Genomic DNA, 27,307 nt, shown 5'->3' on the forward strand with positions numbered 1-27,307 from the left:
ATAAACGATAGAGTACCATAATTGTTCATACACAAATATAAACTTGTTATCATCAAAACTTAGAGTTGTACCAACTGACCAAATCTTGGTCTTAAAATCTCACCCTTTTTTATGATGAAAAAACTATGTATTTTGATGAACAATTCTTAAACAATAAACTGAATACATTCAGAGTTTAAGGTATCAGAGTTAAACTTATCCTGATATGTATAGTTTATTTAGCTCTTTCTGAATCCAAGTCTAGAGCTTGGTTCTGAGCTAAGCTCCCCCTGAATCTATGACTTAATGAAATCGTTAGAATAGTCTAGATTCTGAGCTAAATTGAGATAATGATGAGAGTAATGTCAATCGGGGCAATGTGAGTAGTTTGAGATATGATATTATGATTGAGTCATAACTAAAATTGATCAGAGTATATAATTACATCAGAAGAAGTGAAATGCATTCCTTGCTATTGCTTCATGAAAGATCTATAGTTATAGCGATTAAACACTTAATCTCCAGAAAAGAATTTTAAAGTTTAAAGTTTATCAAAAGGTAAAAAATATAAATTTGTACTCCCCTTTTTGTCATAAGCAAAAAGAGTGTGAAAAACTTAGCTTTAAAAATAAGAAGTACTAGGTACTCCCCCTAATTAGGATACAGGACTAAGTTTACAAGAAAACAAAACGAAGAAAAGTAGAAGAGATCAGATGCAAAACATATATATATATATAAACAAATGCAAAAACAACAGATGAGAGTTAAAAAGAAACGAGAAGAAAAATAAGAACAAGTCCTAAAGCTATTTTCTGTTCAGAAGGTCCAAGAGAATTTGCTTGATTTCCTCATTAGATTTCTGGATGGCAGAGGTGACAGTGTCTTGATGATCCAATCGAGCTCAGAATGCTTGTTGTTCAGCTTGAATGGTAGCCAGAGTCGCTTCGAGTCCAGAGGGAGTTGGAGCAGAAGATCTAACCAACACAGTGGATGTAGAACCGCCAGCCAGAGCCTCTAACTGAGTAGCCTTGGCCTTCAACGAATCATCCTTGGCCAGGGCCTCTATACGAGAACCTTCGATTCTGGCAGCTTCGTCATACTCTTCTTCTATTTGAATACACTCTGCCAATTCAGCTGCATAGAGAGCCTTAAATGGTTCCAGGTCTTATTCTTGATGATGTTTAGCTTCTAGAGCCAACTCTCTTAGATTGAGCAAACGCTGGTACTCAATAGTAGAATTTCTGGCAGCTTGCCTTTCTTCAGCACCCTTAATTCGTTGAGACTTGTCATAATCAGACAGCTCAAGCATGTCTTCAAGGCAGACTCTTTGCCAGTGCTCAAAGTCCTCCCAGAGAGCACCAACCAAGTTTTGTTGGAAGCTAGAATTAGTGGCTGCATATAAATTGCGAACCCTGGTGCATGCTTCAACACTCAACCAATTGAGAAAATCAAAGAGGTTGGTAGGATCAGATGGGTTGTATAGGCTTAGAGCAAGGTTAGAAGGGGTGCAAGCAAAGGTTGAGCTGGAAGCTTCAGAGGTTACTGGAGCAGAAGTGTCTGCTTCAGAGCTCATTTGTTCAGAAGCTTGGTCTAAAACCATCCGATCAGAAGTGGCCTGATCAGGAGCAGCTTGTGTGGGTGGAGTCTCTGGTTGAGAAAAGACAGTCTTTAGAGGTGACAAAGGAGTATTGTTTAAGTGAAACATCAGGGAGTTCTGATGTGGTTGGTTCAACATTGTTGATAGGGAAGGCAACGAAAAGAGGAACAGGGTCAGGTTGAGGTTGGATGAGTTGAGGTTGATCAGAGTTGGTGGGACCAAGGCTGGTATAGGTGAGTTGGATTGGTGAATTTGGTGCAAAGGATGATTAACATATGATCTCTAGAAGATCAACTCTTGGAGAGGGGTTAGATGATTGTTCAGCGGTTATTGAGATGGTGGTTGTGGTAATTTGAGTGGGTTGTGTTGGTATGGGTACGGTAAGGGAAATGAGTTGAGAGGTTAAGGGAATAGTGGTTGAGATACTCCACAATGGCTTCTGGAGAGTCTTGCTTGGACTAGAGTCTTCTTGTCCCCGCGGGCAGCCCTATAAATTGTTGGGCTCAGTTGTGGTGTTGGAGATTGGTAATTCTACATTTGATCAAGGAGAGTGTGTTTTCGGTCTATATGCAACAAATTGGTGCTTTTTGATGAGGGTGAAAGCGGCTCTGCTCAAAGGTAAATGGCTAGGCTTGTCTTATGATTGTTTTGACGAAGCTGCCCTCCAAGACATAGCATATCAGATTAGCTATAGGAGGTTGAGGCATAGTTAAGTGGTTGGGCTCTTTTGGGTTGGTTTTGAGTCTTGTGGTGTCTATAGGGTTTATTTTGCTTTTTGGGTGCCTTTGTTGGGCTTTACTTGGTTTTTCTCTTAGGGGGTTGATCTTAGTTGTTTGATGATTAGCTTTTTGTAGCACTAATCATCTCTTCCTTTCTGTATTCTTTTAAGCTTTGTGCCTATATATATGGGGAATGTTGTGCTACACCCATTATATTTTATGCAGGAGTAGCATAGCATGTAACACCTTTTTCTTTTGTACAAAAGGACCCTCATCTTTTCTTTTTTAAAACACTAATAGTGTGACTATTTAGGTAATTTGGGTTTTCTTTCCCTTTCTCATTCCAGCTTTCACTTTCCCCTTTCTTTTTCAGATTTTTTTTAACTTATCATCCTCTTCACCGATCACACCCAAGGATATGTAAAAAAATAAAAATTGAAATTCTGGTTCTCTCACAGGACAGATGTCCTACACGATGCTGGGACAACATGTTCAACAATTGACTAACAGTAACAGCAATAAATAAAAAACACAAGTAAACAAGACACAAGAATTGGTAACCCAGTTCAGTGAAAAACTTCACCTACGTCTGGAGAGTTTTCACCCAAAGAAAGTGTTGGGTCCAGGTGGGCCAGCATCCTGCCTGCAGGTAGCATTCGAAACGGGGCGCTGTCTGCTACGCTATAAGAAATAACGTTGCGCCCTCACTAACACCAATTGGTTTTGGCGTAGTGGTAAGCGCGTGATCCTACAAGTGGTATCAGAGCCAGGTCCCGTGTTCGAATCCCACGGAAGGCATGCTGTGCAGCTAGTTTGGCTGGCAGGTGCTGGGGGGGGATTGTTGGGTCCAGGTGGGCCAGCATCCTGCCTGCAGGTAGCATTCGAAACGGGGCGCTGTCTGCTACGCTATAAGAAATAACGTTGCGCCCTCACTAACACCAATTGGTTTTGGCGTAGTGGTAAGCGCGTGATCCTACAGAAAGGAAATCCACTATCTCAAGATTCAGGAATTACAGACACTTATGAACACAACAGTTCATAGTTCACTTCCTAATCTACCCAGTGTATTTCTACTTAGAACTTCAACCTAAGTATGAGAGCCCCTCTCACTTTCTCTCAATCACTGCCATAGTGATTGGTAACAAACACTCAACAATCAGAGTTTGCAGATGCAACTAACACAGATCATAACCTTGCTTTATAGAATCAGTGAGCAAGGTATGATAACAAGCAACAAAGAACAAAGAACAATAACAATCCTAAAATACTTGATTTCTCTATTAGCTTCGGTGGTCTTCACGCGTTAGGTCTTTGTTCTTTTATAGACTTCAGCAGCGGTGGCTTGGGCAATAGGGTTTGCTTGGCAGAAGTAACAGATTGCAGCAACAAATCAAAACCGAATCTCCAAGATATTGTTACAAAATTCAAACGTGAAGATAGAAACTCAATCTTTTATCATAGATTGTTTCAACAAATAACAACCCACAAATCAAACCCTTCTGGTACAGCTACCTGTTCCTCAAGTAACTACAAAAATATGTCTTCATAAAATCTACATGGGCCCACAAGTAACGTTCCACATAGAGGACTGATGTCCTAGCAACACAAAGGCAGATGCCACGACATTAGCTTCGACATTCGGTTGTTTTTGACAAAATGCAAGACAACAAAGTAACAACAAAAATAAAAATCACACCCTAGGACCACTGTCAGTGTGCCTCCATTCTCTCCACTGAGCGCATTGCTTGCCACCGTTTGACACTGCGTCACTGATAGAGCGTGGAACGACGAAGTGTGGAGCGTTGTTTGTTGTATGTCATCAATTCATTTGTCGTTCATCGTCGAGTCGTTCTTCGTCGAGCCAATGTTGTTTACCATCATTCACTTTGAATTTCATGTATTTAAGCTGATTTGAGTTTTGGGTCATCTATTAGGGTTGTGATTGTGAAGGAATTGGTGTATTTAGTCAAGTTTGTCATTCCTTCTTCTTTAACCAAGCCATTCTTGAGTGTGCAGTTATGAAGGATTAGGGCTAAAATTGAGAAACATTGTAATAGTTAGGATAGAAAAGAGGATAATACAGTTGTTTCCATTAAATAGTTTGCGCATATTTTGTAAGATGTAATACAATGATAAAGGAGAGTATTGATTTTCCTTGATAAAATAATGTTTGGAGTCTTGAGGATGTCTTGAAACACTTGGAGCACGGGAAGCAAAATCTGAAGAAGAAAGGGGAAAGAAAGTTATACAAAAGGGGAAAGAAGGGTTAAATTACCAAAAGAGCCACACTTTGAGTGTTTTTAAAAATGAAAAGGTGAGGGTCATTTTGTCTAAAAGAAAAAGGTGCTAGGTGTTATACCACTCCTTCATAGAAGGTAGTGGGTGTAGCATAGCATTTCCAAATATATATATATATTTCTGCTTTATAAAAAAAAACATTACCATCTAGTTAAGACATGAAAATAAGCTTAAAAAATTAAGACATGAAAAAATGTTTGCACTTACAGTTGGATTACCAAACACTGTAAAAGTTACTGGTGTGTAGGACTAGCCACTATTTTTGCAAGAGATGAATGATAAAAAAAAAAATAACAAACACCAACACCTCCCTTCTATTCTTCCAACTTCCAAATCAGCATTATAGAAAGATAAGGTTATTTATCCCAAAACCAAACATTAACGCAAGACAATATAATTAAAAATGTGCATAAACTTGCTTAGTACAATGCGAAAATAACATAGATCGTCCTAACCATATAATACATGTTCAAAAGGTTTAAAATTATAAATAACTTAGTTAGTAACATTTCTCTAGAATTGTCTGTATAGTGAAAAAAATATTTAAATTGATACACTTCGATTAACCAATGCTTCCATGAGTAGGCTGCATTATTTTCCTACATGATGAAAATCACCATTAGTCATAATAGCCAATTTTTTTCTCAAGACACGATACTAAATTTTAGTATAAATTTGTGTAATAATGTAACATTTTTTAACTATTTAGAATATCATTTTGCAATAAGACAATTTACTAGTATGATATAATAAATTTTTGCCTAAAAGAAAATTAAACAAATGGTATGAAGAACTGTAAGTACCTATAATTGTATTAAATAATTTAAGATGAGGGTCAACGAAATCACCATCCTTATGATATTTTGGGTCATAGGCAGAATTTAGATATTGCCTGAAAATTCAAAACAATGAATGTGACCAATTTTTTTCTTGCACTATCAAATTTTGGTGGTAAAGATAGAAGGAGATGGTAAAAAAGAGCATACGAGAGTGAAATTTAGATTTGTGAAATCAACCTTGGAGCAGAATATGGGTTCGTAAGTTTAGGACTCTGGTATTCATTCTGTACATTTTCAGGGGTCTTGTGCCCTACTTTGGGTTTGGCGGTCATTCCAATTGTTCTTGCTCCTGAATATCTCTTTTGAAACTACTCAAAAAAAAATTGAGTACAAAATTATCATTATCTAATTTTATTTATCATAAAAATAAAGATGTCAAACACCATATTCATGCATGTATGAAAGGCTGAGAACAACTATTACCTTTCCAAGATTAGAAAAGGACTCTCCTCCTTCACGTCGTTTTGGAGGACGACCTAGAGGTAGCGGTTGAAACTTTTCCTACATGCAACATGAATTTTCCCATGTTTAATTGTGTACTTTATTTACTCTATACACATCCACACACACGCATAAACAAAAGAGAACATTAACATTGAAGGAAGTCTTATGTGTCTTTTTAAGAAAATGAGGTGTATCTACTACTTCTTATTCTCAAGTTTGATTTTTACTATTCCTACAAGACCTCCAATCTCAACCGTCCATCTTCTTTTCTTCTTTTTTCAATCTAACGGCTGTTTTTATTCCGTTCATCTTCCTCTCATCTCATCAGACATCAATGATCAATCAAATCCCCCTTACTCTTCTACCTAACCTCTTTCTCTTATACTACTTTTTACCCACATTCCCCATGCGTTCCTGCCACTGCTGATGGCATCACCGCCGTCTCTCGCCGTTTCCGTGTTCAACGAGTCCTTGCTCGCCGGAAATGGTGGAACCAACATATTTTGACACCTCCCTCTACTATCTCTTCCTCCTTTCTGTTTGTTTTGAAATTTTTTCCTTGAAGACGTGTTCCTGGATACGTTGATGCCATCATCGTCGTTCCGTGTTTAAGGAGTACTAGCTCGTCAGAAATGGTGGAACCAACCATATTTCGACACCTCCTTTCATCCACTGTTGTCTCTTCATCCTTCTTTTTAAATTCCAAATGAATGCAGTTCCAAGGAGCAAATCGTGGATGAATAAGTTCCAAGTACGTATGATTGCCTATATCTGCTATAGTTGTAGGTATGCCAGTTAATTTATTCAAGTTCTCTATAAATACTCTCAGGACCTATTAAACCATTTGTTCCGGCACTCAATTTCAGTTTTTCAAATCTAGCATTTGCTGATTTCCTCTGATTTCTTAAATCTCTGAACCTGTAAATTCCATCAGAAGCATGAATGTATAGAAAATCAGAGCAACAGTTATTTGGAGGTGGGAGATGTTTCCTAATTATGAACCCACTAAACCAAATACCTTGCAGCTTGTGCTATTAACCACATGCCTTTTTGTTTGGTTTCTTCCCATTTAGTTGTGTTTCTTTTCTTGAATAAGCTTTAAATGACACATCAATTTTGTGATTTACTAGCCTCTTTCCAGAGAGTTGTCTTTGATTTGGATTTGGAAGTGTTAATTTTATTTGTGTGCTTTGGACAATTTTTGACAACTACCATTCAAGTGTTTCCTTTCCTTCTTTGCTATGTTAATTTCAATTGCTTTATTCTTCTGTATGCAGGCTGAGAAGAAAAGGCACCACTGGATGGATGTTGAAGCCTTGAAAGATAAACAAAAACAAGAAATTGGTAAAGAAACTACCTTTTTAGCTTCTGAAGTTGTTACCTACAGCTGCTTGATATGTGTTTGTGTCAGTGTAGTTTCAAATTTTGGCTATAAATACCCTATGTTGTCAATTTTTTTTTATCTGCATGGTGTTGTTTCTCATTGACAGTGAGGCTTTCAAGGACTTGCTAAGCAAATTGGGTTTATTAGAACTAGACAGGAAGTTTTTTACTAAATCTAAAAGTTGTTATCTTCTGGCACACTAGGTGGTGGGAGAAGTTTATAAGCATTAAGTAGCAACCAATTTGTTTTGCAGTACTCTTTTGGAAGTTTTTTATCTTTGGATTTCTCGCTTCATAAGATTTTGTTGGTGTAGAGTGGAAGAGTTGGTGATTTGATGCAGCTTTCTATTTTATTTAGAGGGCTGAAAGTCTTTTTTTTATGCTCATTCATTGGGGATGTGGTTTTGGTCTTTGGTATGTGTTTGTTACTCTAATTTCAAAGGCTTTGGTCTCTTAGACAAAGGTATTACAGGTTGAAAAAGGCCTTTCAGTTGATGTTGCAGTCCAAAGAAAAGTTTTGTGTTGTCTGCTGGCTGTTACCGGTGCATGGAAACATATCCAATAATCCAATTCAAGGCTGCAACGAGGTCTTTTTGGTATGCTTTAGCTCATGTTCTCTTGATGGTTAATGATAGAAGATTAAGTCTTTCAAGTTTGGATTGGTGGTTTCAAGCTGGTTCCTTGGGTCGTGTGTATGCTCACATGGATTATCAACAAATCTGTTATCAATTTTGATCTTTTATAATGCACTAGAAATCATGTGATTGGAATGTTACTTCCAAACAAGGACTGGGGTATTTGATTGGGTTGAGTTGGTAGGCTTTTATTGGTTGGAGTGGGATTTGTCTTTGTCTTTGTCTTCATCTTATCTGAGAGAGTTATTCTCATAAAATTTTCTCTTTAATAAATTTTCTTCTGCTTTAAAAAAATGATCTTGAATTTGCTGAAGGATTGTCTGCCACTGGTAAATTAGTATGTTCCTCTTTTTTAAATGGTAGTATTTAGTTGTTTTTGTTGGTTTTAATTTTAATGATTTTAACAAAGGAATAAGAGGAACGAGAAGTAAATTATCCTCACTGAAGAAGGATACATGATATGCCTAAAGTTCCTTTTACAATTGTCATTTACATAATGAGCTGGTATAGATTGAAGCAAGAAGTAAGGAGAGAAGAGTGATTAGAATTTAGATTTGGTGTTGATTTTATGTTTGATCGCTTGAATGATGCTTAAGGTATTTTATTTTAGAAAAGATTATGTCTCCCAAGTTGAAATTATCTTATTGGAATGGATGATGCTTCCCAAAATACTGATTAAAAAGAAAATGATTTTTTATAAAAAAAATGATTTAAAAAGGTATGATCTTTAGCTGATGTGGTTTATTGCTTTGTATTCATGATGGCCTCTTTGAAACCTGCACTTTTGATTTTGAGTTCTTCTTATGTCCCGTTTGAATCTAAGTGGGAGGTTTTGAAGTGGGCTAATTCATTATAAATAGATGTCTGCAAAAGTATTTTTGCTTCATTACTTTAATCTCTCCTTCCCATAATCCTATTGGCATCGTGGCAGTTTCTCTATTTCAGCATCTAGCAAACATGTAATATATCAGTCAGTAACTTAGTATGATAACTTTATTAGTAATTACAACTTGAGGATTGGGATTGATTATAAAAATGGGTGGCTGTGATTATTATTGCCACAGTTAGGACTTTGCATAAACAAGCAAATATGATTATTTTTTTAATATGGCCAATCACGACATAGCTACTGAGCTACTATATGTTGATGGTTGCTGTTAATTGGAAACATTAATTAAGTTTAAGGGAAAACATCTAGAATATGTGTGAGAACTCTTGGAGTATTTGATTATGTTTCATGTCTACATGGGTCTTATTTTTCTTCATTTATTCAAAACTGTTTTTAAGTTTAGGATTCTGAATTTTTTTTCATCAATAATCAGGATGGATGAATATGGAAAGAGCGAGTATCCGCTACTGTTCGTAGAAGAGGTGACATGCCAGTGAGGAAGAAAGGGGGTGCCCTTGAATCTGAGGGTGCTGTGAGAAAGCTACGGACCCAGTCTAATCGAATGATCCTACCATCTTCTTGAAGAGTGTAATGCCTCTAGCATCTAAACTGGTATTATTTCTAATGTGGTATTTTGAGTTATAAAACTTCTTAAATGTGATATCCCTTCATCTTTTTTGTCATCTTTGACTATATATAATGCCACTGAATGTGCGTATGTATGAATAATGCAAGTTAAATCTGGTACTTCTTTTACTATCTTTATATGAAGGCTTTAGTAACATATTTGGAACTCACCGTTATCATTTAGCCTATTTCTACTTTCCTTTTGTAGTGGGTACTCTTTAATGTTTATAAATGTGTTAGTTTACTTAGGCCAAGCTTGGTATAAGTTAAAACTAGATGAATGGAGAATGAAGGGTGAAAATTATCAACGTCTTAACCCATCATTTGTGTTGAACTCCTTGTGTGTATTGTATCTTCTTTCCTCAGATTTCAATTCTGAAACCCAACAGCTACTTACTAAAGTGTATAGTTTCTCTATAAAATTGACTCTTGCTTTAGAATCAGTTGTAAAATAATTTTCATACATGCACTATTTTTCCTTCTTATATTCTGTGCCTCACGATTATTACCACCCAAGTACACAAATGAGTCCCACTTTCACAATGAGAGGAACAAAGAGATGCTTTGTGAAGTCATTCGTGCTGTCTATCTGTAGCATATTTTCATTCTTCCCACTGTATTTCCCTTCTTCTCATTATTACCAAATTATGCTTTTGGAAATCTACTGCCATACTGTGAATTCATTAGCTGATTTCTTCAAAACCATGATCATGAATGAATGATATTTTGTTTATGCCTCATACCATCTTATGTTGTATAGAAAATATTTTTTTCTACTTCGCATTAAGGTGGGGGTTGCTCTCTTGATTGCAAATTATGATGACCGGAATTCTCCAGCGTTGGCCGTCAACTGTGCCATTTTAGATTAATTGGAGATACATTTTGATGGAATACTAACTGTCCTTTTTATTGTCTTAAAAGATTAAAGCACATATTAAGAAAATTAATCAATATTTTTGTTCTCATTAAAATTATTAAGGGAATATAAGGGTGTAATTGATTGAGTAGTAATTGATGTTATCTTAGAATTCTAAAATGGCAAAAAAGATATCATGCTTGTGTTATGTTTTTATTTTGTTTTGTAATATAATTTATTTGATGATTGTACGAGCAGAAGACTTCACCAGCTCTAATCTATACGTTTTGTAGGTGGATCAGGGCAAAAAGAGACCCAATGAGTATGCTTCAAGAACTCCAGTTTCTGCCAAGAAAGCCAAAAGTGCTACTCCAGAGAAGACTGGTGAGGCATGCTGTACTATAATAGTACTTGACCTATTTGTTAGTATAAATATCTTATTTTGCTTATTACTTTATCATATCTCTTACTCTTGATTGTGGCTGTTAATTTTGTATTTGCAGTATGGTGGTCGAAATTACAAAACATAATGCCATGCATCTCTCTCTCCGATTCTGGTCTCGATCATGTTTTTATTTCATAATTTTTTTTCTTATAAATGGTTTTATATGGGGTTCAGGATACTGACGAAGATGCACATCTTCTTAGTCTTCAAGCTTCGTTCCTCTTATCTCCATCTGGTACTAGACAAACAGACTTGCAAATGAGGTAACAACTAACCAGATTGATGAATATTGCTCTGAAGTGTGTACTCATTACTCAATCTCATTATAAATTTTGTTGTTTCAAAGCTTTTGGATGCTAAAATCGTTTTGTATTTCTCTGGTGTTGTCTTTGTTAATATGAATTTATCTAACCTTATTTTTATTATTTTAGGGAATACAGTCCTAATATGCGTTGTTATTTGTTTCAGGAAGAGCTGTACATTCTTCTGAAATCATGGTTTCTACTCAGTATGAAGACAATTTAGTTTTTTAAGTGGATTGGCATGGTCTTGGTGAGTGCATGAAGGAGGAAGCAAGTTAAATTGAAAAGTAGAAGTTAATTCTGGTGAATACTCTTACATGCCCACAAGCTATTTGAGTACATGCCCACAAAAATGAAACAATTTAGTTTTTTAAGCTTCAATTTGTACTTTGAAAGGTGATATGCTTACCCCTACCACACCTAGAAAAGTCACGAATTTTAATCCTTTGGTTATAGAAAAGTCAGGTGAACTTACTTGATGTGCTTTGATTGTGCAAACTACATTGTAGTTCTATTTTATTGGACTTATTTCCCCTTTGCTGCAGAGATACAGATGGACAATAAGCCAAGACGAGAGACGATACCTAAGAAAGGCTTATCCTCTAATTGCAGTCTTTGGTACCTACATAGGGTGCCATATATATATTTTGAATGAGATTCTGAGTGTATTGTAAAATGTTGAACTACAAACCTAAATTGGAATGAATTGTTATTTACTTGACTTTTTGTCTTCTAAAAGAATTACACTTTGATTTGTTGTTATTCAATTTTGTTCTCTATGATTGTTTGATGATCTGTTTAGCATAGAAACTTTCATTAGCATGAGCTACATATTGTGTGAATTCATTTTTCATTGTGTTGTGGGGGTGCTTGCTGTTATCATTGCCCTTTAGTGGTTTGGACTCATGGAATAATGTTTTTTTGACATTTCTTATCCACATCCACCTTAGATATATAGGAAGATAAAATAGAGAAATGTGTGGAAATGAGATAGGAATGAAAGTGAGATATAAATAAATCATTATTCTTGGATATGTGTATACATATTTTCTTTTAGTTTCAACTATCTCCCTAATAGTCTAATACATTATTACATTTCAGCCAACTTTTCATCTTTTTACCGTAAAGATGGCACTAAATTACAAGTCGACGGGGGTCAAACACAATTAACATTTGAAACTCATATAATTCATATAGATATATAAAAAAGATAAAACATTTAAACATAAACATAAGATAATAACGATATATAAGTGTTTGATCAATTAAAATTGTATGTCTTAGAAAATACATCATTGTATTATTCCATATATATCAAATTTTGAATAATAGTAGTTAACAGAGGAGTTCGTGAAAAATTATCCGTGCATCGCACGGACAAACGGGTATAATCCTAGTTTTACTTACCAATTGCTTTATAAGTTCTTCACTTAGTGGTTTGCGAGGTCTTCCCCTTTTGCCTTTTGAAGGAATGAAAAATGCTTCCTTATCATTTGTATTTAATATTTTGAGTATATTCGCTGAAGGTTGCTCCCTATATATATTTGAACATTCAACCATTTATATTAGAACTACATGAAATATATGTTTCTTGGTTAACACCTCAAGAAAATAAATAAAACAACAACACGTTCAATATTTACTCATTTGAGAAAATATGAAGTTAAATAAACATATATACTAATTCGACTAACAGTTAGAATCACTTTCTATTTCTACAGTGTACAAAGCAAATTGTTGACAAAACATTAAAGCGTGTAGAATAGCTAGCACACATCTTAAATACATAAAAACATTTGTATCCATTATTTCAGTTTAAAACATTTGGCATTATTAAGAGTAATTAATTAATTATTTATGCATATAAAACTGACTGTTTAAGTAGATAGAAATATATTAAATTTTAAATTATTATTTTAACATGTACAAAAATACAAGTTATATATTATTTTTTTATGATTAGACAAAGGCACTATTTCACATGCTTGAATCTAAGTAAAGATTTGAAAAGCAAAAATGACATACCTTGTAAGGAGTGAAGTCTTAGCATTTGTGGAGATTAAAACATGTGAGCTTAGTCCATCTTCTATTGTTGTGGGACTTGAGAATCCTAAAATTGTTGAGTTGAATTCTTGTAAACTTGGAAAGCTAGAAGAAAGAAAAAATGTATGTTAGAAGAAGAAATGGAGGATAAAGAAAGACTAACATTGAATGTCAAATTTATCCATATATTCAACATTGAAGATTTCTTATAAAAACTTATACAAGTCTTGTAACACAATTTATTTTCTATTTTTCTCAACCTTAACCAAATAAGGGGAAATTTTCACTTTAATATATTTCCTTTTTTAATGTCTTTTTATTCTAATAACATATTAAATTATCCTATTTTAATTGTTTATCCTTTTAATATTCTCTCAGCTTCTTCCCAGATTCAAACAAATAATTACATAATGAAGCAACAAATAGAAAATATGAAGTTAATTAGTTCATCCATAACGAGGGTGTTCTCATAAATGATGTTTGAAGCTCTATGATAATGAATTTGATCTTTCAATTAAAAATCTTTACATTGTTATTAGACTCATAAAAATATACCCGATATAATTTTCCAGGTAATGGCTTAAGAAAATATAAATCAATGAGAACACCTTCAAATTAAATTAATTTGGGAGTAAATTGGATAAATTTAAAGTTAGAATATTTTTATAATTTCAACACACTTATTACACTCTTAGATTACGTAAGATTACGTTATTTATACTTGGAGTAAATTAAGTAACTCATTGAAGCATCCATGCACTCTACACAAAAGTAATCATGTAGAAGATGTATTACCTAGTTGATGAAGATTCAAGATTTTTTCCTTTGTTGCATTGGGTAACTCCATTCATTGAAGCAGAGGCCGTTAGGTTCTTCTGCATTTCATAAGCTCTTACATGCCTACTTAAAATTAAGAACTAGTTAATATCTAAAGAGAAAATATTAATAGATTTGCAAAAAGTGCTCTGTGTATATTTTAACATATTTTAAATTTCTACATAGGCTCTAAATTTAGCAGTTTTCCATATATGCTAGAATTTCTCATAAATACATATCAACTTTTTTTATTTTAAAAACATCATCGTCAAAATAGAATAAATTATCATATTTTCTTTCAACACAAATAAATATTGTCAATTTTTATGACTAGATCATTATTATTCCCTTCATGTTTAAAAATTTGAATAATTTTTTTATTATTTGAAATTTCAATTACATTTATTATTATTATTATACTAATAATATAATTTAATTAAACTATAAAGACATATTATTAAAATATGAATTAAAATATTAATAATTTTTTTAACATGAATAAAAATATCAATTATATTTTTAATCTTTATACTACTAAATTAGAATAATATTTCACACCCATAGATGCGAGCAAAAATCTCAAAGGGAAAATTTTGTTACCCTAAAAGGCGTTCAATCTCAAGATCCTGGGAACATTGAATATTGGAAGATAGAGTTGTAGTTTGATGCAAGATGTCCCTCTGCCCTTGTATATCGCATGTATTCGGCTCTAGGTTGAATTCACTTATCCAATATTCCACATCATGTAACCTTTATTTGAACATAAATAAAGTATTAATTAGCATTTATGAATAATTATTTATTAGAATCTTACATTAACGCACTACAACTTTCCTTTTTTTGAGAGATTTATGGATCATTATTGAGTAGCTTTACCTTGGGACTTGCACATAGACTACATCTTGTTGAAGACGACCCAAGACCTCACGATTTGAATGTGGAAACACACACTTACTACTTTTTATAAATCAATATAAAAGTATTTTACTTTAAAATAAATTCTTTTTCACATTCCTCCATTTAACCAAATAATGATAGAAGATTTCTTAAATTTATATATTTCATTTTTTAGGTGTTCTACAATATCTAAATCATTTTTCTTTTCTTTTTGTTTTATGACTACCCTTTTAATCCTCTCATTCTTTCCACATTATACAATATTCATACAAGCAATTACACAATGAACAATTTTTTTTTTATAAAATTATACAATGATCCAAACTGTTTTTTAAGAAAAGTTCATAGAACAAACTGGGGAAGGCCAAAATTAGATGGAATAAATTTTAAATCCTTGAGCAATGAGAGTAAGCAATATTTAACAAAAATATTTGATTTGGAAGAAATTAAGATTGCAGTTTGGGAGTGTGATGGAAACATGTGCCCCGTGCCTGATGGCTTCAACTTCAAGTTCATCAAGGCAAACTGGCACATCTTAAAGGATGATATAGGGAGGGTTATGCAGAAATTTTGGGTTAATGCAAATCTGCCAAAAGGATGTAATCTCTATTTCTTAGGTTTGATACCCAAGATAGAGGCGTCGAGTGGGTTAGGAGACTATAGACCGATCTCCCTAATGGAGAGCTTATACAAAATCCTAGCAAAAGTCCTAGCTAGGAGGCTTAAGGGGGTGATAGGCTCGATAATAGAGGAGAATCAATTTGTGTTTGTGGGTGGTAGAAATGTGTTAGATTAGGGTATTCATAGCAAACGAGATAGTCGATGAGGCCAAACGATAAAAAAAACTGTGTTTTATCTTTGAGATAGACTTTGTTCTCGCCAAGAACATAGAATCAAGGCATAGTGCCAAGAGTGTGTGGAATGTGATCGGAGATTTTAGAGAGATGAGCTCATAACTACTTAGAGAGAGAAAATATAACTGAATTTCAATATGGTTATTGCCAAATGAGCTAAGAGTCCCTTACAATTGGTAACCGTCCCCTATTTATAGGTTTGGGGTTGGGCCTTCGTGCCTTTAATCTGTCTAAATGGGCCGGTTGGGCCTTGGGGAGAGCGGCCCAAGGTCCAGGCATGTTCCGCGCCTAAGGCTGAGTCCCCTGGGCGAGGGACACTGGGGTCTCGCGCAGTCCACAAGACACCGAACTTGAAGCATGAGAGCTAAGTGTGTCTTTAAACAGAAGAAACCAACGCGAGGACTATGAAAGACTAAACAATGATAAAACTTAAAGTTTTAAACAAAATGAAAAAAACAATTGCCAAAATGGCCGGGAGAATAAAGTCAAAAAATCTTCGTATTCCAAACTTTTCGCTGCACCACCCTTTCCTAGGAAAACTGAGTCCACAAGCAGTCCCAGGGCGATGGCACTTGACCTGCTCGCATTGCCAGCCCTGCACACGTGCCCTAAATCATGACATTGTGACAGGTGTCGTGCGTTCGCCACTCGTTGCGCCCTGAAGTAGTTTTTAAGTCAGCAAATCCACTGAATCTCAACTGCCACTTTCGAAACGTCTTTTCAGATCGTTTCAGAACCTGTCAGTTTGAATTCGAGTCAATCAACGTCCACGGTTACAGCTTTTCTCTTAATGCATCCTTCCCACTCCCCAAAATCTCGCAACCACTCTTACGTCTTTTCCTGACGTCATGGGGCACGATCCCCCTCTTCATGCCCCTACCCTTGACACGTTACCTCCCGCTTCTAGAACCATTCCTTCATAAATCATAACCCTCTCAAAAAGCTCAAACCTTTAGTCCTCTAATTTGCTCCCTTCCAATTGCCATTGTGACCTTCACACTTCACCATTTTCCTGTAAAGATGCCGAAACGTCAAACCAAGAACTCCAATCGTGACGTTACCGTCGCTACTCCCCTTCGGTATGTTCCCCCTTCGGGGGGCGCTCCTCTTGAAGAAAAAGACATTGCTTATTTCCGGATAAAAACCTGGGAATCCCTGAAGGCCCCTATCTAGGTAGCTCTTCCCGGCGGGACAATGCCCAATCAGCGATCCAGCATAGAGCAGGAATCGTCCATTTGGGAGATTTCCTCGAAATCTAGTGGATTCTGACACGAAAAAGCTCTTGACAATCTCATGCGCTTTAGCGCTTGTTCGCCCACTGAACGCCCTTGGCTTCACCCCTCGGATCGCTTCGTGGGTGCCCTCCACTTCTTTTACACCTACGAGTTTATGTTCACAAACTTGAGAATCAAATTTCCCTTTTCCCCATTCATTTGTTCAGTTCTCCAGAGCATCAATGTCGCCCCTAGCCGACTTCCTCCCAACAGCTGGGCCTTCTTGCGCTGCTTCGAAATTCTTTGTGACGCAATTCAGCAAGAGCCTGAACCTTCCCAATTCTTCTACTTCTACCACGTGCCTGTCCAGCCCTCTTCCCCACGTAGTTAGGTCGCTCTGGAAGCCAGGGCCGGCCTGCAGCGTTTCAACCCCTTTTGGCCCAACATTACTGTCGACATGGCTCGGAAGTTCTTCAGAGTTGTGGTTTCCCATGAATATCCTGAGGTTTTTACTCATAGAGACGGGGTTGCCCGATTCCCGCTTTACTGGACCCGAGAAGTGCACCAGGTGATAGACCCGCCTGAGGACTCCTTGACTTCTGTTAATAAAGCAATTATCAGCTTCTTAGCCAAACTTCCGGTTTCGGATTGTGCCCGTGTGATTGGTGAACTTTTCTTCCTTTCTTCTACTTTACGTTTTATTTCTTTTTTTTTTTTTGTAAACTGCCTCACCCTCGCTCTTTTTATCCCAGGAGAAATGCACAATGTTAGTGGGGAGATCTTAGGTTTATTCAAGAGTCAGAAATTTTTTTCCTTTCCTCCCCGAGTAAATCTAAACGGTGACAAGGCATCCATGCCGAAAATCCAGGCGGGCGAGAAGCGACCTCTTGGCGAGGAATCTCATCGCCCTTCCCTAAAAAAGCTACAGCCTTCCAACAGCTTAACCCGCCCTGGCGAATCTTCGCGGGTGATGCCGGTTCCTCCTCCAAATTCTCAAAGTAAATCTGTGGATAGGGTCTGCTCCCAGCCAATAGTTGTCTAGCCGTCCCTTGGTCAAGGCGCGGCATCGGCCGGCGAAACACCTCCGCCACTGCCGAATGCTCCCTCTTCGAGCTCTGAGAGTTGAGGGCTGCCATACTCCATATCCCTTTCGCCTGCCCAGGTGGCTAAGATGAATGAGAGGGTTCAAGAGCACGGATTAGGCAGAGTGTCCGAAGGCGCGTTGGCGACGGTTCTCCACGCTTTTCACTGCTATAGTCACTCCGCAGAGACGCTGACGCGTTGCGATCTGAGGTATCTCGCCTCCATACCCTCAACGCCCAACTTGCCAAGGAACGTGAGGCACTCACTGCTCAGTTCTTCACCAAGGAGACTTCCTTTTCCAAAGAGCTAAACGAGCAGTCCTCCCGTGCTGAAGTTAGCTTGGAGTTCCGTGATAGGAAGATTTCTGAATTGGAGAGGAAACTTTACGAACTGCAGCAAGAGGTGCGGCTGGAATCAAATGCCAGGGAATATCTATTAGCTTCGATGGACGTTGACATTGAGAATCTCCGCTCTGAACTGGAAAGGAAAGACAATGAGTTGGCGAGGAAAGGTGATGAGCTGGCGAAGAAGAACGAGGAACTAGCAAAGAAAGACGAGGCCTTGTCCTTGGCGAAGCCCCTGGCCCCTTTCGAAGCAGAAGCTTCAGAGGCGAAAATCAAGTCCGAAGCTGTTACCGCTGCCCTTTTCGAACGCGGCCGAGGTTTTTTCCTCGCCAAGGCTCAAATCGAGCATCTCCATCCTCGGATTGATCTAAGCCAGATGGGGCGTTCAAAAATGTTACTCCTGCTGGGCTAATTGGGGACCCCGACCCTCCAGGCTTCTCTGCCGAGCATTTCCTATCAAACAAAGATGTAGAACGACCATGAAAATGTTAATAACTTTTCTTGTATTAATGCCCCATCCTCTTACTTTTTGAATGAGAATCTTTCGCGCTTTTTTTTTTTTTTTTTTTTTTTTTTTTTTAAGTTCCTTGAACACGTTCCTTAAATCCAACACGTTCCTCAAATCCCAACAGTCTATCGCTGACCACCGTCCTTGGGCATTTAAGCCTTTCAACAAAAATTGCACCTCCTTTCAAGGCAAACTCCTCGTAAAACTGCTTCATTATTAACTCTCCGGAGATAAAACTGAAGCTATAAATGGAGTCTAACCGCCGAGTAAAGCTCATATCTCCTCATCTTCCAGAAACATCAAACTCCATCTTTCTTTCAAACATCAAACGCCACAGGAAATGGCATGTTACATCGCTTGTTTGGAATAGCTCAGGAAAAAAGCTTTTGATGAAGATCTCTTCATCAACGTCAGGTATCCAAAAGATCCCAATGTCTTTGACTTGACCAACAAACTGTTGGGAATGGATCTGAGCCCTGAAATGGACGCCATCCTCCGGGATTTTCTCTCCTTCGTGGAAGAAATTCAAGAGCTCTGCCAGCGGGAGCTGGATCGGCTGGAGGAGAAGGAAACGGTGATAACAGCTCTGGAGGCGGTAGAAGAAGGTCCTGAGAAGGAGGAGTTAAGCCGGAAACTCTGTAACTTGATGTACAGGCAACACCGGTTGGAGCTCGAGAGAACAGAGCAGCGCGAAGAATGTAGGAGAATGAAGAGAGACCCTCCCTTCTAAATGTACTAAGTCGAGTATTTGAATAAAAGTTTGTGTCCCGAATTGTTTTGTCGTGCACTAATAAGATCATGCGAGCAAACAAATAATTGAGTTAGGAAATCATAACGGCGTAAGCAAATAAATGAAAGAAGGAATGAATATTTAAATGAACAAAAGGTAATTATCCGGGCGAGGCGAGCAGACCGCAACTTATCTCCGCCTTTTGTTCGTCGTCATCTAGCACGTGTTTTCAGCGCTAGCCTCCCGGTTCCGTGTGAGTAATTTTTCGAGAGTGTGCTACACATAACTAGGACTTTCGCTCGGTATTTCACCAAGGCTTTCGTTTGCAACAATATTTCCCGTAAGAGCAGGTGCGGCCCCTCCAGCATTATTAGGTGGGGACTTATAACGTTGGGGGCCCAATGGCCATATGGGTGTACCCAGACTTTTAGCCTAGTTAAAAGTGCTTCCCGCGTTTCAGGTAGACTTGACTCGCCCAAATTTCGGGGAGCTTCTTTGGATAAGGAGCTTTATTCACGCACGCCACCAACCAGTGGCGACGGGAAGCTCATCCGCACACGTCGCCTGCATAGGCTACGGTCAGCGCCGGACTTTCCGGAGCGATCCCCAGACATCAAGGTCGTGTTGGGATTGCCACCTTCAGGGAATTTTTCTCACCGGGCTGCCGTCTCAGTTCGATAGCTAGGAGTATTGCTAAGAATATCCTTTTGTATTTGATTTGTTTAAATTTTTACACCGAGGGATGCCTCGTTAAAAAACTCCGGTGTCAGAGAAAAAGAGTGCATCTTTATTTTTAGTCCTAACTTTCTGGCAGCTTCCTTGATTAGAGTATTACACCTAGCACCTCATTCTCGTCGCCCAGCCCAACTTTCTCACCGTAGGAGGAAGGGAACCATTGTTGCTCATCTTCACTCTCGGCGTACCTTGGCCTCTTCCTACCGTCCACTGACTATTCGTATCCTCTCTTCTTGTATCTCGACGACTTTCACACCGTTTGTTCTTTCTATTAGCTTTCCCAAAGAGCTGGTCCAATGTAGGTGGCCCCCTAGGAGAGGTTCCTCCTTGTTCTCCGCCAAACAAATCGATGTTGTCTTTTACAGCGTATTCAAGCGTCGCTCTTGCTCCATGGTGAGTCTGGGCTCGATCGCCAATATTCCTCTACTCTTTCCCCTATCTCTCCCCTTTACCTTCTTTCCCCTGTCCAACTTTCCGCCGACCTGCCTTTCTAACTCGCCCGCGACGTCTTGGTACTGCGCCGCTGGATGTCCCTACTCGCCCTCAGTCCCTTGATTCTCGTGACTCCCGTGTCCACCATTATCCTTCTCACGGCCATACAAGTTAAGGCTACGGTCGCGACATTTCTTCACTCCTCCCTGATCTATTGTTATCCTTCCCACCCGTCCGCAGGGTAGCGGGTATTTCATCACGAGGTGAGCTGAGGATATAATTGCACGAAGGTGATTCAAAGTGTTCCGCCCTATAATGATATTATAAGCTGCCGCAACCTGCAAGACCAAGTACCTTATCTTCAGAAGTTTGGAATCCTCGCCTACTCCAAAAACCGTGTCCAATTCCACATAACCGCGCACTTGAACTTGCTTTCCTGAGAATCCCACCAAATTCCCTGTGTATGGCCTTAGGTCTTCGTCCCCCAGTCCCAGCTGCTCGAATGCATTCCCGTAGATTATATCGGCTGAGCTACCTTGGTCTAACAACACCCTCCTCATGTTGAAACCCCTGATTCTTACCATTACCACTAAGGGATTGTCTGTATAGGTCTTGACTCCTTCAAAATCTGCGGACGACACTATTATGTCTGAGTGGTTGCCCTCGAACCAAGCCGAGCAGACTTCCATCGGCGGTGTTTCCCCTGTTCGTTTTTGCCCCCTTATCGATGTACCGTCGTCGCCCCCGTGGCTCCCAACAATGATCACGTTAGCCGTTTCCACAATTCCTTCGTCCTCGCCACCTTCGACTTCCTCAGCTTCCTTTCTCTTTGCCACCCACGGTTGTCTCGCCTTGATTAGCCGCTTGATTTGACCCTTGAGTGTAAAACAGTCGGTGGTGTCGTGGCCTTCCAAGTTGTGATATTCACACCATTTGAGCCTATTCCTCACTTCGCGTCCTAGCTTCGTGCTGTACTTACCTTCCTTGCTTATGTCCTCGACTCCCGCTTCCAAGAGGGACTTTTTTAGCTCCTTACTTGTGCGTCCCTTCAGCCTCATTCGCCGGTTCGCCTCAACTGTTCGGCGAGATCGCCGACTGAGTTGTTCTCCCTTGCCTTTCTTAACAGGTCGATCAGCTTTTTCAGACCTTCGCTCACGATTTTCTTCCTCCTCCTGTATCCGTTTTCTCGCCAGCTCTACGCTCGCCGCCCTCTCTTGCTTCCTTTTGTACGCTTCAATTCCTTCTTCGAGGATGTAGTCTTGCGCTCTGGCACGGACTTCTATCATTGAACTTGCCAGTTCCCTGCTTAGCTCGCGCTTAAACCTTCCCCAGGATAAACCACCTTTGAAAGCGCACACGCACATGCGTGGCTCCAGTTCTTCAAACCTTGTGGACGCGACACTATATCGTTCTGTATACTGTTCCAAGGTTTCACGCTCCTGCTGCTGCATGTCAAACAAGTCCTCGATCGCTCTCGCAGAAAAGTGATCGAGGAATTTTGATGAGAAGTCGCGGAACTTGGCTAGGGATCCCAGAGGGAAAGCCACAAACCAATTCTAGCTTCTCCTCGGAGCGTGGATGGGAATATTCTACACTTTACCGCGTCAGAAACAGCGTTTATTGCTATCCTTGCATTGAAATGAAGCAAATGATCCTTCGGATCGGTTTCCCCGTCGTACGCCTCCAACGCGAGGTGTGTCATACCGTCTGGCGCTATCACCTCCCGCATTGCTGCCGAGAAAGGCTTGACCTCAGCAGCGGCCTCAGCTACATTTTCCTCTTGATTCCACTGCCGAAGGTGATAGTAACTCAACTGTTCCTGAAGGCACTCATTTTGTAAACGCAAGTCTTTGCTCAAAGCACGGCGTACCTCTGCACGGCGGTGCCGATTCAACCTCGCAGTGCGCGGGGAAGAGACGTAGCTTTGTTCCAGCTCCTTGCCTTGTTGTTGTCGAGAAGGCTCCATCGGGCTTTGTTGACTGGCTGAGAATTCAGCCACAAAAACTCACGCAAATTCTCGTAGAAAATCGAACTTCTCCCAATCGAATCGTGGATCGCGCAGGATCTGTATCACAATCTTCCAAGAAAAATTGCAAAGAAGACGAGCTTCACGCAACTGAATCGCGTTCCACGTAGTCCGGGAATTGAAATCTACCGTTCCCCACAGACGGCGCCAATGTTCTCGCCAAGAACATAGAATCAAGGCATAGTGCCAAGAGTGTGTGGAATGTGATCGGAGATTTTAGAGAGATGAGCTCATAACTACTTAGAGAGAGAAAATTAACTGAATTTCAATATGGTTATAGCCAAATGAGCTAAGAGTCCCTTACAATTGGTAACCGTCCCCTATTTATAGGTTTGGGGTTGGGCCTTCGTGCCTTTAATCTGTCTAAATGGGCCGGTTGGGCCTTGGGGAGAGCAGCCCAAGGTCCAGGCATGTTCCGCGCCTAAGGTTGAGTCCCTTGGGCGAGGGACCCTGGGGTCTCGCCCAGTCCAGACATTAAGAAGGTCTACGATTCGGTGAATAAAGAGTTCTTGTATTATATGTTGTATAGAATGGGGTTTGGTGATAAGTGGGTCAGCTGGATGAGAATTTGTATGGATTATGGCTCGATATCAATTCTGGTTAACAGTAATCTAACTGAGGAATTTAAAATGCACAAGGGACTGCAGCAAGGTGACCCACTTGCCCTTTTCCTTTTTTATTATTGTAGCTGAGGGTCTAGGAGGCCTACTGAAGAGGGCAGTTATTCTTAAACAGTTTCAAGGATACAGGGTGGGCACAGATGAGGTGGAGATCTCACATTTACAGTTTGCGAATGGCACTTTAATTATAGGAGACATGACAACAACAAATATAGGTACAATTAAGGGAATTATGAGGTGGTTCGAGCTAATTTTGAGCATAAAAGTGGAATTTTTCAAAAGAAAATATGCCAGATTCCTTAATTGTAGAACCATGAATGTCCCTTTTGTATATCTTGGAATTCAAGTGGGTGCAAACCCAAAAAGAGCAACGACTTGGGAATGTGTGATAAGAAAATTTCAGAAGAGGTTGACTCCTTGGAAGCGCAAGTGCTTGTCCTTTGGTGGTCGTATTTGCCTAGTAAATTCAGTTTTATCATCTCTTCCTCTCTTTTATCTCTATTTCTATAAATTTTCTATTATAGTTGCTAACAAACTTCAAAAGATGTAGATAAATTTTCTGTGGGGAGGGGTAAGGAAGAAAGAAAAATACCTTGGGTAAAACGGGAAAAGGTGTAAAATCCAAAGGAGAGTGAGGGCTTGGGCATAAAATATATCGTGATGTTTAATGTAGCGTTGTTAGGCAAATGGAGATGGAGCCTTCTAAATGAGGGAGATAGTTTATGGGTGAGGGTGTTGTGTTCAAAGTATGGGGATAATGGTTTGGAGAATATTGAGTGCTTCTCAAGGGAGTCCACATTGTGGAAGGATTTAGGTAAAGTTTGTGAGAGGGGAGCTGTAGGAATTGGTTCAGAGGGAACGTGAGGAAGAAAGAAGGGGAAGGAACAGAGACTAGCTTCTGGACATATATATGGATAGGGAGGGAGTATTTAGAGACAAAGCAAATAGATTATACCTTGTATCTGAACAAAAGAGGTGTAGCATGTGGGTGATGGGAGGGTGGGGTTAGGATGGGTGGGAATGGAAGCTATGTTGGTGGAGACCTTTTTTTTAGTGGGAAAATAGTTTTTTTATAAGCGAATGGGAAAAGAGTACTGTTAATGATCTTATGTAGGAAATGGAGGCTAATCATATGAAAAAAGGGGTGAAGGATAAGTGGATGTGAGCACAAGAACTTATAGGAGCTTATTGAGTAAAAACATCGTACACAGAAATTAGATCAGCAAAGGAGACAACAGAGGCAGCTGGACCGAATGGAGTGGACATTAAGTTCTTCAAAGGAATCTGGTGCAACGTTGTCCCCTAAAAGGTGTGGTATATATGGAGAATCGGGCCTCAAAGAGTACCAACTCTTGAAAATCTCATCGAAAGAGGCATGGTACCTCTCACAATTCAGGAGGTGTGTGTGGTTTGTACAACGAGCAAGTGGAGACAATAAATCATTTGTTCTTCATCGGTAAGTGTTTCCATTATATCTGGGTTGCTTGTAACAATTGGATGAGCATCTCAAGTTTAATACCACAAGAAGGGAAATGCCATTTTCATGTACATGGGCTAGAGGGAAAAGGTGATATGGTATCTCGGTTGTGGAAAGTCTCATGGTATACTACTATATCGACCATTTGGCTACTGAGGAATTCAATCTTTTTCAACGGTGGAATCCTTAATGCAGAACAAGCTTTGGATTTGATCAAATTAAGGTCCTGGGTGTGGCTAAATGATAAAGTCCAAAGCTTCAAAGCTTCTTTCTATGAACAGGAGGTGGACTCGGGTTATTTCTTAAGGGCCTACTCCAAACCTTAGATTGATTAAGTAGGTGGCCAATCTTGACAAAGATGGTAGTACTGTAGCTGTTTCTCCAGGTTTGTTGATAGGATCATTGTAATTGCATCACTTTCTTTTTCAATTCTCATGGGTAAGTGGAATATGACGGGGGAGTTAAGACTATTAAGATTATTTCTTTAGAGGGGATTTAATTTGAAGGCTACTGTGCTTATAATTAGCAGTTGTTTCTTTGAGACAAGTATTTTGTTTTGGGTTGGGTGGAAGCACCCCTTATGCTTCATTTTTAGTATCAATGAATTTTTTGGCCTTTTAAAATAAAATCACAATGAACCATAAAACATTAAATTTGAAATCAATAATTTCATACGTACGCAGGAGACATTGGAGTAGTGAAGCCTAAGGAATTTTCTGTCATCGCCACCGGGTCGGGTTCTTGAACATGATTAGAGTAACTTGGAGACCTATATCAATAACATTGAATTACACAACTTAGTCTCGAGAGATCAATTAGATAATCAACTAAACCATAAAATAAGTTAGAGCAAGGGAGTACACAGAAGAAGATGCTTGATCAAGCAGCATAGGTCCATAGCCATATTGATGAATTGTAGGATTTTGTGGCATTGATACAAAACCTTGTTGAATATATAAATCTGGTTCTGACCTAAAACAAAAAACAATAACATGATTGGAACTTTATGCGGGTTTTTTAAGCGAACAAATCATTTATTGAGGTGGTTTGTGTGGTTTGTGAAACGAGCAAGTGGAGACCATAAATCATTTGTTCTTCACTAGTAATTTTCTCTATTATATGTTGGTTGCATGTAACAACTGGATGAGCATCTAAAGTGTAATACCAGAAGAAGAGAAATGCCATTTTCTTCAACATGTGCTTGAGGGAAAAGGAGATATGGTATCTCGGTTGTAGAAAGTCTCATGGTATGCTACTATATGGACCATTTGGTTACTGAGAAATTTTCAATGTTTGAATCCTTAATGCAGAATAGGCTATGGATTTGATCAAAGTAAGGTCCTAGATGTGGCTAAAGGATAAAGTCCAAAGCTTCAAAGTTTCTTTATATGAATGAGAGGTGGACACGAGTTATTGCTTAAGGGCCTACTCCAAACCTTAGATTGATTAAGTAGGTGGCCAATCTAGACAAGGACGCTAGTATTGTAGTTATTTCTTCAGGTTTGTTGATAGGACCATTGTAATTGTATAACTTTCTTTTTCAATTCTCATGGGTAAGTGGGGTATGATGGGGGAGTTAAGACTCTTAAGATTATTTCTTTAGAGGGGATTTAATTTGAAGGCCATTGTGCTTATAATTAGCAGCTGTTTCTTTGAGACATGTATTTTGTTTAGGGTTGGATTGAAGCACCCCTTCTGATTCATTTTTAGTATCAATGAAGTCTTTGGCCTTTTTAAAAGAAAAACACAATGAACCATAAAGCAATAAATTTGAAATCAAATTTCATACGTACGCAGGAAACATTGGAGTAGTAAAGCCTAAGGAATTTTCTGTCATCGCCACTGGGTCGGGTTCTTGAACATGATTAGAGTAACTTGGAGACCTATATCAATAACATTGAATTACACCACTTAGTCTCAAGAGATCAATTAGATAATAAACTAAACCATAAAATAAGTTAGTGAAGTGAGTACACAGAAGAAGATGCTTGCTCAAGCATAGGTCCATAGCCATATTGATGAATTGTAGGATTTTGTGGCATTGATGCAAAACCTTGTTGAAGATGTAAATCTGGTTCTGACCTGAAACAAAAAAACAATAACAAGATTGGAAATTTATGCGGAATTTTTAAGCGAACAAATCATTTATTCATGAGGTTTGTGAAACGAGCAAGTGGAGACAATAAATCATTTGTTCTTCACCGGTAATTTTCTCCATTATATGTTGGTTGCATGTAACAACTGGATGAACAATTCAAGTGTAATACCACAAGAAGGGAAATGTCATTTTCTTCAACGTGTGCTAGAGGGAAAAGGAAATATGGTATCTCGGTTGTGGAAAGTCTCATGGTATGCTACTGTATGGACCATTTGGTTACTGAGAAATTCAATATCTTTCAATGTTTGAATCCTTAATGCAGAACAGGCTATGGATTTGATCAAAGTAAGGTCCTAGATGTGGCTAAAGGATAAAGTCCAAAGCTTCAAAGTTTCTTTCTATGAATGGGAGGTGGAC

The 27,307-nt window shown here is 38.7% G+C and overlaps 1 protein-coding gene across 1 annotated transcript; it reads right to left on the minus strand.

Annotated features, from left to right (window-relative positions):
* Positions 1–5,048: 5,048 nt before the first annotated feature.
* Positions 5,049–26,124, minus strand: LOC130736724 (uncharacterized). Its single transcript, XM_057588514.1, has 11 exons — positions 25,958–26,124; positions 25,654–25,764; positions 25,472–25,561; positions 14,473–14,622; positions 13,852–13,956; positions 13,039–13,161; positions 12,421–12,547; positions 5,856–5,933; positions 5,610–5,740; positions 5,397–5,485; positions 5,049–5,192 (listed from the first exon to the last, which is right to left on the minus strand). The coding sequence occupies exons 1-11, from the start codon at positions 25,987–25,989 to the stop codon at positions 5,185–5,187; spliced, it is 1,044 nt and encodes a 347-aa protein (XP_057444497.1). The 5' UTR covers positions 25,990–26,124; the 3' UTR covers positions 5,049–5,184.
* Between the last annotated feature and the right edge of the window lie 1,183 nt (positions 26,125–27,307).

The sequence above is a fragment of the Lotus japonicus genome, chromosome 1 (genome assembly GCF_012489685.1).
Source record: "Lotus japonicus ecotype B-129 chromosome 1, LjGifu_v1.2".
In the NCBI taxonomy this organism is placed as follows: domain Eukaryota; kingdom Viridiplantae; phylum Streptophyta; class Magnoliopsida; order Fabales; family Fabaceae; genus Lotus; species Lotus japonicus.